Source organism: Mya arenaria, chromosome 5 (genome assembly GCF_026914265.1).
Source record: "Mya arenaria isolate MELC-2E11 chromosome 5, ASM2691426v1".
Taxonomy (NCBI): Eukaryota; Metazoa; Mollusca; class Bivalvia; order Myida; family Myidae; genus Mya; species Mya arenaria.
The window spans coordinates 65,524,096-65,539,342 of record NC_069126.1 but is presented as its reverse complement, the minus strand read 5'-3'; the positions used below and the strand labels follow the sequence as shown (position 1 = coordinate 65,539,342).

General features: G+C 32.4%; 1 protein-coding gene and 1 long non-coding RNA gene across 6 annotated transcripts in view; one reads left to right on the top strand and one right to left on the bottom strand.

Moving 5' to 3' along the window:
- The window catches only part of LOC128234636 (uncharacterized), a 108,765-nt gene that overhangs the window by 75,266 nt on the left and 18,252 nt on the right, over positions 1–15,247 (top strand). For all 5 annotated transcript variants that reach the window (XM_052949000.1, XM_052949001.1, XM_052948997.1 and 2 more), the window contains 2 exons: positions 7,313–7,360; positions 13,676–13,996. In XM_052949000.1, the coding sequence (XP_052804960.1) occupies positions 7,348–7,360; positions 13,676–13,996 (334 nt within the window). In that variant the 5' untranslated portion in view covers positions 7,313–7,347. The remainder of the gene's footprint in view (positions 1–7,312; positions 7,361–13,675; positions 13,997–15,247) is intronic.
- On the bottom strand, positions 7,410–12,763 carry LOC128234639 (uncharacterized). The gene is made up of 5 exons (XR_008260986.1): positions 11,972–12,763; positions 11,171–11,335; positions 10,176–10,294; positions 9,779–9,854; positions 7,410–9,452 (listed from the first exon to the last, which is right to left on the bottom strand). It is a non-coding gene; the product is annotated as an uncharacterized LOC128234639 (long non-coding RNA).

Here is a 15,247-nt window from a genome sequence, read left to right as displayed (position 1 = left end):
CATTCACAAATATGACACCTTTATTACCATGTTGTACCAAAAGTTTATTAATTGGTATACCAGAAAGTTTTCATTGTTAAAGGGGCTGAACATATATCATGGTTTTTAATAGACAAATACGTTATAACTAAATGCTAAATACCAGGATATGGTCCAGGATGCCCTCTGTGTATTCACAATTGATAATGCAACCTCTTGTTAAAGTCTACGTGAAGTTCACAGTTAATAGTTATAATATTTTCACTGTAGTCCAATACCTGCAATCACAGAGCCCTCCTCCCCATTAAATATCTCAGAGATACAATATTTTCTGCTGTCTCCGGCCTGATGCAACATGAATTCCTTGGAAAATTAACTGTGCTATACTCCAAAGTGAGGGAACTTTCTTAAAAGGTACGCGATATTGCTTTAATTGTTGAAATCAATTGGTTTTGAACTGAACTTTAAGGAAATGAATAGTTGTCATATACGTGAAACGAAAGTAATAGCTTATTTCCAAACTAATGTGTTGCCGTTTTGCAATGAAATTTACATCAAAATGTATTCGTAGTTTATAACCTTAAATTAACCAAACTGCTTTGTTTGTCATTTTTGGCAAGAAATGTATTGCATTTCACTAATTCTGTACATACCTGTATAAATAAACCTTTCATACCTATAATTGTTCCGATGGTTTATAGTGTGAACTTTATTGTTTTGTTGAATTATTTTATGACAAATAAGACTTACCTTTAGCTTGAAGTCCTTTATTGATAGGAGAGAGCAATAACTTTATATGAACGATACAGTATAAGCATATTTTCTCTTAAGAGTCTTTATGACCATTAACAGGGTTATGGAGACAGTAACGAGAGTTTTAAGTGATACATTTATGCTTTAATTGAATTATTTAATATTTGCATGGAACTTCACTATCAAGGAATTATGTTTTGTTTTACCACGTCAGATTGTAGTTTGTGCAATTTTGAGTTTGTACTTCAATATCGTGTTCTCATATGTGTGGTACGGGTAATGTTACTACTGAACCAGCACATGTGTTATACTAGTATATTCTATTTATGTAGCAAATACAAACAGTTATAAATAGTCACAATAAACCAAACACGTTTAATTCATGAATATGCACACTTTATCGAATATTCAGCTAGAGTAGAAACATCAAAAACGAGACAAAGAAGTATTGTCTTATTGCCTCTTCTTCCACTTACCCGTCTTTAATAATCCGCCTGTTTTCACGCCATTCACACGCTGATTAACTAGACGGCGATCTGTCTATTCAATATCGTGTCAGACTGATATTAATCTATATTAGAGTTGTTTTATTTGAAAATCGGTTTCATATATTCGCGGCCCCATTGCCGTTACGAGCAAGAATATTGCGGCCCAGCTCCTACGTGCCGGCTGATTCAACAACTATGTACTTTATCTACGGAAACCTATTATCAAATTAACTAAAACTTCATCAAATCCTTTGCACGTTCAAAGTATATATGAAGCTTCATCCGTTTCGCTTATTGGCGAGGGGAGTTTAAGAAACCAATGATGTATATTTTCCATTATTAAACAACTATAACGTATTTGATATGATACAGAGACAATTGCGGTACCAATACCAGACAATTGAAGACAATATATGCCACAACTCGCTCAATACCGACCAAACTCGGCCAATATCAACAAAACTCGGCTAATATAAGTTTCCTCCGTTTTGGTTGGCTACAAAACTCGCCTAATACAGGATTTGAGCCATTTTCTTTGGCTGTCGAAACTCGCCATATATGAGATATTTTTTCGTATAAACCTATTTGGAATACTTGAACCTATTGAATGGTTGAACCACTTTGTACGGTTTGAAATTACAGTTGTATTTAACCCGTTGGATTTTACGACAATTATGAAGTTGTACATCGACAAAATGGACGACGAAGGTAAAACATTTGACGTTTTGGCAGACGATTTACGAAACTAAGTCGAAAAGACATGCTTCCTTACAATTTATACTGTTTTAATTATTAGTATGTGCAATGTCACTTTAAGGAGGCATGCAAAATTAGCAAAGTCAAGTCTAGAAAAGCAGATAGCATGACTGAATAAGGGATAAACACGGTTTCAAGGTGAACTTAAAGTACGTTATAGGTATGTTTTTATAACAAAATGGTAATAGTTAATTAGTAAAATACTTATTAATTAGGTAATTTCATATTGGCCCAGTTATTTGTCCTCGGTCAGCTGTATTTGCCTTCGGGGCTCAGGCAAATACAACTAACCTCGGACAATTAACTAGGCCAATATAAAATCACCAAATTGATAACATTATAATATTGTTTTTAAGTTGGGTGTTAAAATGGCATTTTTCGTTTTGTATACTTTATTGGGTCAAAACAAAGGTTCTTTAAACATATCCCTTTCCACCCGTTAGGCACTCTCGTCCGAAGGTCGTGCCAGAGGATATACCTAACCATCTTGTACGAATGACAAGGCAAGGCGACGGTGTTATTGATAACGGTTCCAATGTAGTTTGTCATATTTATTTGGGTAGTAGCGGCAAAAGTGGTATATACTATTTTTTATCTGTACTGTTTATTGTTTAATCGTTGAAAGCACCAGCCAATAGACTGGAATAATGTCTGTTCAAGCTCATGTTATATTTATTTTTCATGCTTTTAGATGAACTAGGAGGTACTATTAACGAAATGACAACGGTGAAAATATTTTCAATGCACACTAACGAGTGAAAAATTCAACTTTAAGAATTACTTTAAAATTCAATTGAAGTTACTTCCCCTTGATCAAACCTAAGTTTCTCACCTTTGAATCAGGAAATGTTTCCCAAAAATAACAATTTGAATTTTAAAAAGGTTTCAAATGTTTGCATAAAGATACTTATGGAATAAGACACAATTTACCGGTTTTTTTTGACAACGGTAATCCCGTTTTTAACCCTTTTCTTTAAGCTAAATAAGCGAATATTTACGTACAAAATTACAGACGAAAACAACTGTTTGAAGATATACTCCATGTTACATCATCTATCAAATATATTTTAAAACTGTATGACGTTATAATACGAATTTCCCAGAAATTCACACAACAGTTAACTGATAAACAAAAAGTACCATACATCGCCTCAATGTTTGTCAACGTTCAAGCTGGGTCTTCACTTGTTATCTGGAAAACGACGAATCACACTGACCTCTGACAGTGAGGGGATTGTTTTGTATCCATGTATCAAAAACAATCTCTAAATCCTAACAAAACAGTTTTTAATCAAATGTTAATCTCAGTAAATGGCAACCATTTAAGTTTGGTCATGTATTCATGCCCAGTTCAATTTGAAAATACAACCGTGCATTAACAATGACTATTCGGATCATAGATGAATTAAGAAAAGTTTAAAACAGGAGTTAGAAAAATAACTGAGAATAACAAAAAACAAAACATTGTTGTTGTTTTTTCATTTTTCTATGTTTATCTATTCAAAAAATGATTATTTATTTATTAAAAGCCATGTTAATGTGTCAATCAAACACAATCAATTTGATAAAATGTTTGGTAAACTAATGCGGCAGCCTCCTGTCGGCGTACAGGAGGGCGTCGACCATTTTTGACAGTGTCCAAAATGTAACTTTTACTGAGTTTCCAGTTCATAAATTGCGAAAATTGATATTTCTCACGTTGTACGATAAAATGTGAAGTACAGCGTGTTTTAAAACATGTATACTTTTAGTTATAACGAAGTCTTAAATTATAACGGCCCTGAATATTTTTTTTTTTTTAAATATTGATTTTTTCCGAAGAGATGAAAGTTTCAAGGTATTATAACATTGTCTAATATGATTCGAAGTTATATCAGTGTTAGAAATTCGATTAATAGAAACTAATATATTAATGTGGCTGATATGATGCGTCATACTCTCTATCTGAATATGAATGTTTGGAACTTTTTAAGTACTTATATAGAGGTAGCTGTTATATAACATTAATATTGCTACCAGGTTATTGGCCAACTAAAATATGCTTCATACACTTAACAATGGAGGAAGACGTTTTTAAAGTGACACTCGAATTCAAAATCAATACATACACATGTATAACAAACATCAATTTTACTGATAAACCTTTAACTTCTTACTAAATTATGTATTTATGAAAAATATTAATTACTGATAACAAGATTGTTATCGGGTATTTAATACCAGAAAGCGCAATAATAATAAATTACTGGTAAATGCTAAAGGATTTACTGTGGTCTACTATAGTCTCATAAGGTAGAAATATCGTGTCAAATGATCCTTTCTTTCAAAATAAACCATGTATCCGTCATAAGAACCATTGTTTACGACATTTATTCATCCTTTTTGGAATATTAAAACAATTTTATTAACTGTGGTAAATCTTATCTTGGAGTAAGAGTGCATCTTAATAACAGTGTCAAAAATCTAAACACAAGTCGAGGATCGGATAGACTATAGACGATAGGTTATGTTTCATCCAGCCCGACCAAACTGTTATGCCAATCATGTTACCACTATTTTATCGATTATGTTTAATGCGTATATACAAAACCGATTAGAGCTTACTAAAGATGAGATATAATAAAAAAAATATAATGGTTAAAAAACGTTTAAACACAGTTGATGTAAAATAGGAAATGACGGCCATCCATTATCCGCTGTTCATTATATTGCATACCTAGGAGTAGAGTTTTCTTTATCATTCCTACTGACCCCAATGGCAGAATTTCAGTTTGATCCTAGAGCGAACCTTTTAAGAAGACCCGAAATTGGATCGGTACAAGTCAAAAAAAGATCGATGTATGCTTACGAAGCTTAGCTTGCTGTTTTGATTAAATGAAACGTAGATATTAATACGTACAATTGAGATCATTACGACTTTAAAATATGGAACCTTAAAATGACAAATATTGCAAAGTTTGTAATTTAAATTAAGGTGGAACACATTATTACATGTGTTTTACACTGGTATGACCAAATCTTTAATGATTTAAGAGTAAACTTGATTCCTCTAACACGTGTTAACAATCCAACGAAAATAGTTTGTTGATGTCAAGTCAAAATGAGGTTAATGTTAACATTTTAACAATTCATTTTCGTGTATTATGTGTTATGTGTTGACAGAAGGTATCTATATATAAATATTAAGTACATATAGTGAGTGATAATGAAAACAAGGTAATAAAGTAATGTGTAAGGAGTGTGAGGATAGACTTAGTTATGCTATCTGTACGAGTTTAACCATACTTGCATGAACTGATCTAGCAGCCTTTGTTTTAAAAGGACATGGAAATACTTCAAGTTTATATTAATTGAGTTATTCTAGATTTCTGAGAAAAATACATTGTCTTATACATTCTTAACATTAGATACCCCATTACCCTGTCCTCGAGAATTATCAAATAACATATTTTCGTATAGTTTTTGCGCATTTATATATTTAGATTCTAGTATTTAACACCAAATTTTAATAATCCTAACATATCTATTCATATACAATGGTTAGCTCGCCATTCACAGTTGGTGTATATATTAATGTTTTGACGTGTAACAATGTTTTACAGAATTTTAAATGTATTTGTTCTACTTCCTTATTCTGACTAAATTCCCATATCTCACATTCGTGATCTAATATTGCTAACCAAAGGCATCAAACAACTGACACACCGTACATGGCTTAAAAAACAACAGGTTTTACATTTACTAACAATTTGTTTAGCCCCTTTAATCCTTTACCAGCTGTGTACAGTACCTAAGTAATTAAAATCATCTACAACTTCTAGGGTATTATCATCATTTAACCATTCCTCATTATTTTTGGCAGGACCTCTTTTTCTAAAACAAAACTTTACCCTTATCAAGGTTTACATATATTTTCCATTTTTTGGATCTGTATAAAAGATCAGATCCTCAACATGTATCCCAAATGCTCGTATAACCATGTCCACAGCGACCTATCTATCAAATACATTTCTAAATCTTCCAAAAACCTAGAAAAAAGTAAAGGCGACATATCTTTGCCCTGTTTGAAATCAACAGAACATTCAAAGAAGTCCGAGTAAGAATTGCAGCATCTTACATGAACTTTGACCTTTTCGTACATATTTTTATTAATGTAAAAAGTTTTTTCCGTGAAAACCTAAAGTCTACAAGTTGAGCCATAACCCATTTCTATAAATACTATCAAAGGCTTTTTTAAAATAAATACATGCACATGCTGCTCGCTTATTTTCGTTTAATAATTGTATTACAGCATTAAGAACAAAAATAGCATCCACTGTAGACATTCCCTTCCGAAAGCGAAATTTTAAATCACTTATGACATCATTACTTTCAACTTAATCAGTGACTCGTTTTTTTAAAATTCAGCCATACTTAGAAAAACAGCATACAACGGTTATGCCTCGATAATAATTGACCTCACTGGGGCCATATTCCTTAAAAATAGGCACAATAATACATGTCATCCATTGGTCGGGAAAATAAGCGGTATCCAAAATAGCGCTACAACATGATTACGCATTTGAAGTGGGTATACAAAACGCAATAGGTTTATGGTCAGACCACTCATTGAAAGACAAACAGTAAAATTCTGAGCAACATCAAAATAGTGGTCACCTAACAAAAGAAACTGAATGAACCATTAGCGAACAAACACCCCTGCTAAGTAAATATCATATTCTAGACCAAACAACAACCTGTCTAATTTAAGCCATAGTATCGTATCATGATGATTTCTAACAACTGTTACCCCTTTACAAATGAACATAGACACAACAGCCCCACTAGACCTTTTATCCCAACGATTGAAATTTGCGATAAAAATATATTACAGTTAACAGTTGTATTGTTTTGTATTGTCTTGAGTCTAAGGATAGAAATGCTAGACTTATCCACCAAAAATAATATAACATAAGTGATTTCATTGTTTGAATGGCATTGTTGCAATTAATGATAAATGTGCGAAACTGGCGATTGAACTACTTTGTTAGTCATACCCTTTAGACTATATGTTATGGGATAATGCGATGCAGGTAGGGATAAACTAAAATGAATGAGTCATTGATGATATACGAACATGAGATTAAACATTATCATCCTGGAACTACGACGCTGACACATTTACCGAAGCTTAAGTAAGTGTGTCAGTATTAAATAAGTAAAAAATAGGTCACTTTTTAGGTCATTCTAATTACGATTACGATATCATTCTCGCTACAGATTTTTCTAGTGCCTTCTGTTTAGAAATACCAGTTTGGTATCGACATTGGTATTATTATCTGTTATATTTTTTTCAGGTAAACGAACGAGATATATACTGGGTGTCATTTGGATGTACTTCAAAGGTAATTTAGGGTAGAAAACCTGCAAAATATCCCTCTATATTTGTGGATGGGAATGGGAATATGATCCTTCTGGCACAAAAATGACATTTTGAGATATTGTAACCTTAATGATGCCAAGTATTTCTAGAACAAAAATCCAAAGTTTCAAGTCAAAATTCACAAAAACTAAAAAAATATAGTACTTTTCGTAACACGGCTGTAGAAATCGAAATGAACAAAATGTATGGTCTAATGTGTTTATTTAGAATGAAATATCCATGTCAGATAAGTATCATGTCAAGGACTATTTACATGTAACATATGAGTTTTAGCATAGAAACAATAAGCACTCATAGTTTGATAACAAAAATTTACGAAAACTTCATAACTGCATTTGGTTGCTATGGTAACTATTGATAATGCCATTTTCACTCATTTTCTAAATGTTTCTCAAAAAATAATGTTTTTCATAAAGTTGTGTTTTAAGTTATTGACATTTTTATGATACCAAGCAATTGCAGAAATAAAATCTGAAGTTGTAAGTCAAATATTAAAAATCAAAACAATGGTTATGGAACATTTTGTAACAGAGGGCTTTAACACAATTTGAACGAAATATTCGCTAAATCTATTCTTATTTTGAATGAAGTATACAAGTCAAAATATTAAAATATAAAACTATCTTTACTAGTATCACATACACTACAAAAGGAAAATAACAAGTACACATTGCTAATGTCCATAATGATAAGGAAACTTACAACAAAGGTCAAAGCAAAATTCAGTTGCTATGTTTACTTATGAAAATGCTATTACCATTCATTTTTGAAAGTCCGCATAATTTATTTTTATTTATAAGTTATTGACATCTTTATGATACTAAGTATTTACAGAAATTAACTCTAAAGTTTCACGTTAAATTTCACAAAAGTTATAAAACATATGAAACATTATGAAACACAGGGATAAAAAACAATGTGAACAAAACTGTTCTTATTTTAAATATTATATATATGTCAAGATACCTGTTTAAATATATCACTTATCTTTACTAGTGTTACATAAACTTCAACATTAAAATAGCAAGTACACATTGCTAATGTCTATAATGACATAGAAATTGGCCACAAAGGTCAAAGCAAAAATCGGTTGCTATGGTTACTAATGAAAATGCTATTTCCAATCATTTTCAAAGTCTGCCACAAATAATGTGTTCTCAATATACAATGCGTTTTAAGTTATTGGCATGTAAATGATACCAAGTATCTAAGGTATAAAAACTAAAGTTTCTAGTCATTTTTGTACAAAGAAATCAAAAGACATTGGTAAGCCAGTTTGAAAACAATGTCCACTAAAAATGTTCTTATTTTAAATGCAGTGTCCATGCCGAAATACTAACTTAACTGTCTGTTATAGCTAACACATAAACTAATTCATAGAAACAATGAGTACACATTGCTCATTATATGTACAAAATGACATAAAAGAACTACATAAAACAACAGTCTGTTGCTATGGTTACATTTGATAATGCCAGTTTTTACTCATTTCTTTCATATTTGCCACAAACATTTGATCTACAATCAACATTTCACCAACAATTGAGTAAACTTCGACTTTACACAGAGTTGGTTTAGGGCATACTGCAGATCTTGATGACTCAGATCTAAAGAATGGACCAAAATAATATTGAAGGTACCATTTACGTGCAGCTTCTAGGCACGGTGCGTGCTTTATTTCAGGCAAAACACCACATTCTGGACTCATCCTCAAAATAATAACTTCAATTTCTGAGGAATCTACAAACTCTTTGCATACTAAACTCCTGGTTTATGTTTTGATACATAGAAATGGTGGTTTTTGGTAATATTCTTTATAGTTTTGAAATATGTATCTAGGAATGATTTCCAACTGTGAACTGTGATTGGCTGTTGAGGGTCATAAACCAAGTGTGAGATGTTGTGGCCGGACTTTGAAGAGGTGAAAACAGTGTGGGCAAGATTCTCGGCATTACAACATCGCCACTTGACCTTCCAGTTGCCGAAGTGACAGTCAGGAGCAAATTTGGTGTGCCCAGCCAACATAGTGTTTAGTGTTACACTCTCATGCAGTCCTGAAAATTGTTGGAAGATCTGTTTAGTGTAAATAAAACTTATCTATATTCACAAAAAATATAACTAAGCAAATGATTTTAACTAGGGTATTATAAAGTTTTCAAGACATATAAATCTTACAATAATGGAGTGTTAACATATGTTTATTTAGTTAACATATTCCTCATATCAAATTACTGCCAACTACACTTTAACTTCATCCAGTTCTGCATCCTTTAAAATTAAAGCACCAATCGCAGATATCAATGATGTGATTGATTTCAAAAGACAATGCATTTGTCCTAAAAAATCAGACAAACAATTATTAACAGATTAGAAAACTTACCTGTCATTACACGTCACATGGCATACCAAAGCACAGCACTGTTCTTGTTTTGGCCGACAGCATTATCGAAATAAACCTGGAAAATTTAATACATTTTTTTTTCTTTTTTAAGCTATAAGCAGTACATGAAGAAAGCAATGTTATATTGATGGACACATTCATAAGCCATGGTTGAATCCAAATATCCAATCGTTATCAATCATCGAATGTGAAATGGAAAATCTGAGCAAGAATGTGTTTCATGGTGTAATATATGTTAAGTTTCATCATCTTTTATATTCACTATTGATTCTCATAATCTCTTCTCAGCAATAAGGATAAAGTTTGCATAAGCTGTTAGAACCTTTAATCCATTAAAAATTCTATAAATAATTTAAATGGGTGAAGCACTAAATACCTCAGCATGTTTTTCACCGACACCATAGTGCTGAAAGTAGTGGTGGGCCAGGCTCACGACACTGTCACTTCCTTTCCCCGGCAATTCGGCCTCGTCCACTAGATAAAATGTCTACTTTCCTGTACAAATAAATGTTAACTTTTGTTAAAGGGACTATACACCAGATTGGCACCAAAAACAGTTTTTTTCTGTAACAAATCTCAGGACAATTATTTAATAAAATGTTTTACTCTTTGATATCATAATTGTAAAAAAAATACCAAAATGTAAATGTTCGATCCGGATTCGCCAAAATTGCAGTCCAATGTTGTATCTTCTGTGCTACGAAGGCTTACTCTAAACCTTTGGAATATCTAAGCTATATACCTAACTTGGTAATATCAGGTGATAACATCGACAAGCCAATCACGCATACAAATGAATTCTACTAGGTATACATACCTAGTAATCTTTTTTAATGGTAAAATATGAAAAAACTGCAAATATATAATTGTAAACTATGTGGTACTTCAGTAACATGTAGTTAGTTTCAATGCATTGTACTCATTGATACTAAGTTTATGTCAGTTTTCGACAATTTTCTTCTTTTTATCCTGCTATTTCATCATATGGTGTATAGCCCCTTTAATTGATTTCACAAATAATAATAAAATTGTACTGAAATAGTCAGCAAGAATATAATGTAGACAACCCAAAATGACACTAACAGATAGCTGTATTACTTTTACAGATCTTTATTTCTAATTAAAATTCATTTTTAAAACCCAAGCTAAGATCAAGAGTGTTTAACTTGTTTACGTTGAATCTTTTAAAAGGATTTCTAAGTATGGCCAAGGTAAAAGTTTTTGAACAGGAATACAAAGCTGACAACATAAAAAATCTAACCTAAAAAAATAATTCTGACTTGGAAAGACAATTTTTACAGGTACATATCATTATTGTATAAGATCTGTCTTATTCTGTTACTCCATGTTTAATTCAGAGTGACATCTTACCATAAAAACATAGCTGAACCTTAGGCACACATGCAAAACACATGACACTTCTGTGGGGTGGCGAAATATATCGGCCCAACTTGTTGGCATGATGTGGATAGTGGACTTGCTGGGCAAAATCCCATGAGTATTGGTAGTGCACATCTTGGCTACATGGTTCAGCACCTTCAAAGACAATAATGATAGCAAATAAAAAATCAAATAGTATTTTACTTTATGAAAACAGGTGATCCGAACCGTTATTCAGTAACATTCAAATGATAGTAGTATGCACACTGCAGTTTGTTTACATATTGAATCTCCTTGACATCTTCAGGTCTCAGAGTACCATCATAATCATTTTACAAAGTAATAAATCATCGTTGAAATTAGTCTCAGAAACATCATGTCCACTATCAGACTCTTGTTCATTTCACAATCAAAATCATCATTATTTATCAAACATAAAATTGACCTTTCATCTGAATCTTTTATATTTTGACTTTGAGAAGACTGCACAAATTCATTTATAATAAAGATTGTCAAGTTAAAGTTGTTCATTTGCAAAATCTGGATCATCATTTTGAATATATTCTTTTTCATAAGGTACCGTCGAGGCCTGTGACAACGTTTAAGATTTAACCTTGGCGGTCATTATCGGTTGCTAACAACAAAACAATTTGCAGAATTCACTTCCGGGTTTTGACAATTACTTTGATTGCCATGTGAAAGTACTGTCAAATTATTTATCAAGCTTGTAGATTGTGTTATACTGATTAAAAATAATCATTAATGATTATATAACATTTTATTTGTACTTACCACTTGTAATTCCACAATTTAAACCAAGAAACGTTGAAGTTTAACACCGGATGTTCCTCGTGATAAACCGGGAAACGGTGTTTCGGTTACTGCGCTGTTTGTCAGAATGTGAACAAATATCGGTTATAAACAACCATTTCACGATCAAGCATATTCTGATCAACGAATAGTGTTGCAGAGGGTTTATTGCCGAAATTGACGTGTTTTTTTATGTTGACAACAAATAACTAAGTTTTAAGCTCGAAAATACCATGAAAAATCAAGGGGAAAAGAGTGCGCGATTTTATTCTCGCTTTTTCTCGTTATTCACGTTAGCGCCACAATGATCAAAATCGCGTTCCCATCCACATTTATGTTTTCAACTTATATAAATGTTTTGTAATATATGGTATAGTTTGTATTTGTCAAGTTAAGTGCTAAACTATTATACAGATGTAAATGTTATGATTGTCATAAAATTACATTATACATATTTACAAATACATATGCACATGTTCAGCTGTTTTATCAATTATTGGGCAGATACCTAATTCCGGACAATGTTTTATTTTTTAGGAATATTGTCGCTTTTTTTGTTGTAAATGTTTCTCACGATGAGTTTTTAAATCTTATCATGTTTTACTACATTTAATCTAGTTAAAAATCATTGTCACACTTTAGATATTATTTGTGTTGGCAATTTAAATAGCTTGCACTGTAGAAAGCACAATAATTATAACAGTTAAAAAGACACAAAAACAACCAATGTACCACACGCACGCACGCACGCACACACGCACGCACAAACACACACAAACACACACACACACACACACACACACACACACACACACACACACACGGAAGTTTAACATATCACAGTGTCTAAAATAATGAAGCCGATTCTCACACGATGACCGTGAAACACAACCCCCGGATTGGAGTTGAAAGTGATGCTAAGGTACTTTAATTAAAGCACACGGATACATAACAGACACACAACGCTGCATGCATTGCAGAACAATCAGCGTTTCTCTTCCGCATATTTCGTCTTGGCTTCTCTGTTTTTCTCTTCCATATTCTTCCGAATGATAACATTCCCGTTGACGACTATGCAGTTTTATCCTTCGGTCGAACACTTAGAGCTGACTGAATGCGCGTTTATGTTGCTTTTAAAAAAACGTGCAGTGCCGTAAATATATACCAGTTTAATACTTTCTAAAGGGCTTTGTTGGATATATCAAGCATATAATTAAAAATGATGTAAATAAAAAAGAGAGCTTAATTTAAAGGACTGGACTGGGCGACTAACCCCTGTGGCTTCGAACGTGTGAGCTGCGACTTAGTTTTCGCTGCTGGTTTACAGGCCTAAAATATGTATCCTAAAAAGTCCGATTCATAAAAGCATGTGTCACCTAAGTTATTGTATGCCACAGAACAGCCGTAAAGTTACACCCGAGTAAACGTGCTGAATATTGTTGCATACAGTGGCAAATCGCAATTTTAGTCAGCCAACTGCCTGCAGAAATATTTATACTTATATGTTGTATATATAAATACAAAATTGTTGTACTTTATATAGTTAATACATGTAAAAATTAATGTTTGTGTGAAGATAACTTCACTGTTTTCTCATAAGCAAGATCTATTGTTTTAACCTGTTTAAATGTTTTCCAAAAGCACTTCATCATTATGATACGAGTATAGTATATTTCTGTATTTCAGCTTGTTCGACAACAGTTCAACTACTAGGAGATGACATACAGTACTTTTCCGCGGACGAACCACTCTTAGTCGAATGCGAATTAACCGGTGTGACCTCGTCAATAGAATTTCGATTCAATTCGATTCGAGTTGTTGATTGTGATCCAGTGTTCGGTTGCACTAGAGATGATACGGATTTTAACGTTACGAAAAGGGTATCGAATAACATTACTCATTACATTCTCCACACTGTAAATAATTTCGATGAAACACTATGTGGAGTCGTCAAATGTACAGACACATCAAATAGCAACAGCGATACAGTTAATGTGTCGTACAAAGGTAGGTCAAAATATAACTTGATTTATAGTTTTTACAACAAATAATTATAATGATAACATTATGTATCGATTCTCATAACTTTTGCTAAAACTTATAAATCCTTAAATCATTGTATTATTGATATTGAGAAAAGTTCTTTTCCAGTTATTAGGTTGATGTTATTGGATTTATTGCCTGCTGAAATTAACTTTCAACGGTGTTTTTTATAGGCTGTTAAATGCACAACCATAACGGGATGTTTACTTGTTAGCCGATTCCCATTAAGATTCAGTCAAAACATTCAATTGATGCGTGACTTCCGAGCAACTACATTCTCGTTCACCAGAGTGATGATGCTATACGTACCACACTCTGGTTTAATCGCCCCGATTATGAGTGCAAATAGCGAAATTTTCTGCCAATCAAAGATGTTTCGCTGTTTTCTATTTATAGATTCTCTTGAAGTCGGCAAACCGTTGCGATTGCCTATAGCCAATAAAAAAGAGCATAACAAATACAATTAAAATTAGGAATCTTTACGACCGATATGAGACAAGAGTCCAAGATTTTCATACTTGTATGATTATAAATGACACGTTTACCGCATATTTCGTACATCTGCAATCCCAACATAATATCAAGGACGAAAAATTGCGTATATCCATTTGGCTCATACAGCATTCATATAGAAGAGAAATATTCAAACCGACGTAGCTTATTTATAATTAGTATAAATTTCACCTGTTCATGTGATACATAAAGGAAAATATTTCATTTGATCCGATTCTTTTTAATGTTCATTTGAGATTTACATTTTTGTTCCTTTTAAGGTATATTTGAAAAACCTCGAAGTAACTGCCGATCGATAATAATTTAGATCCAGGAAAACTGAAAGTTCATTATACGTTTTTTTAAATGTACATTTCCGTTTAATAAATAGCCTTCAATTGGACTGGTTTATTGGAATGCGCGATATTTGTTTATGACCCCTCCAATAGTCATCTCTGCGGGGAAAATTATGTAATATTGGCCATCGTTTGTGACTCGCGAGAGGAAATTGAGAGGAATATAATTACAACATTCGTGTTTTGAAAAATGTTAAGGCTTTTCATAAGTTAATATTCTTGATTGTTATAATTTGGCGAGTATCCCGTCAATTTCTTTTTCGTATCAAATATGTTTTTTAAGAAATGAAACTGTCTTTGATATTTTAAATATATATTTGATAATCATAACTGAGTGTGAACAATAAATCGTGTCAACGTCATTATA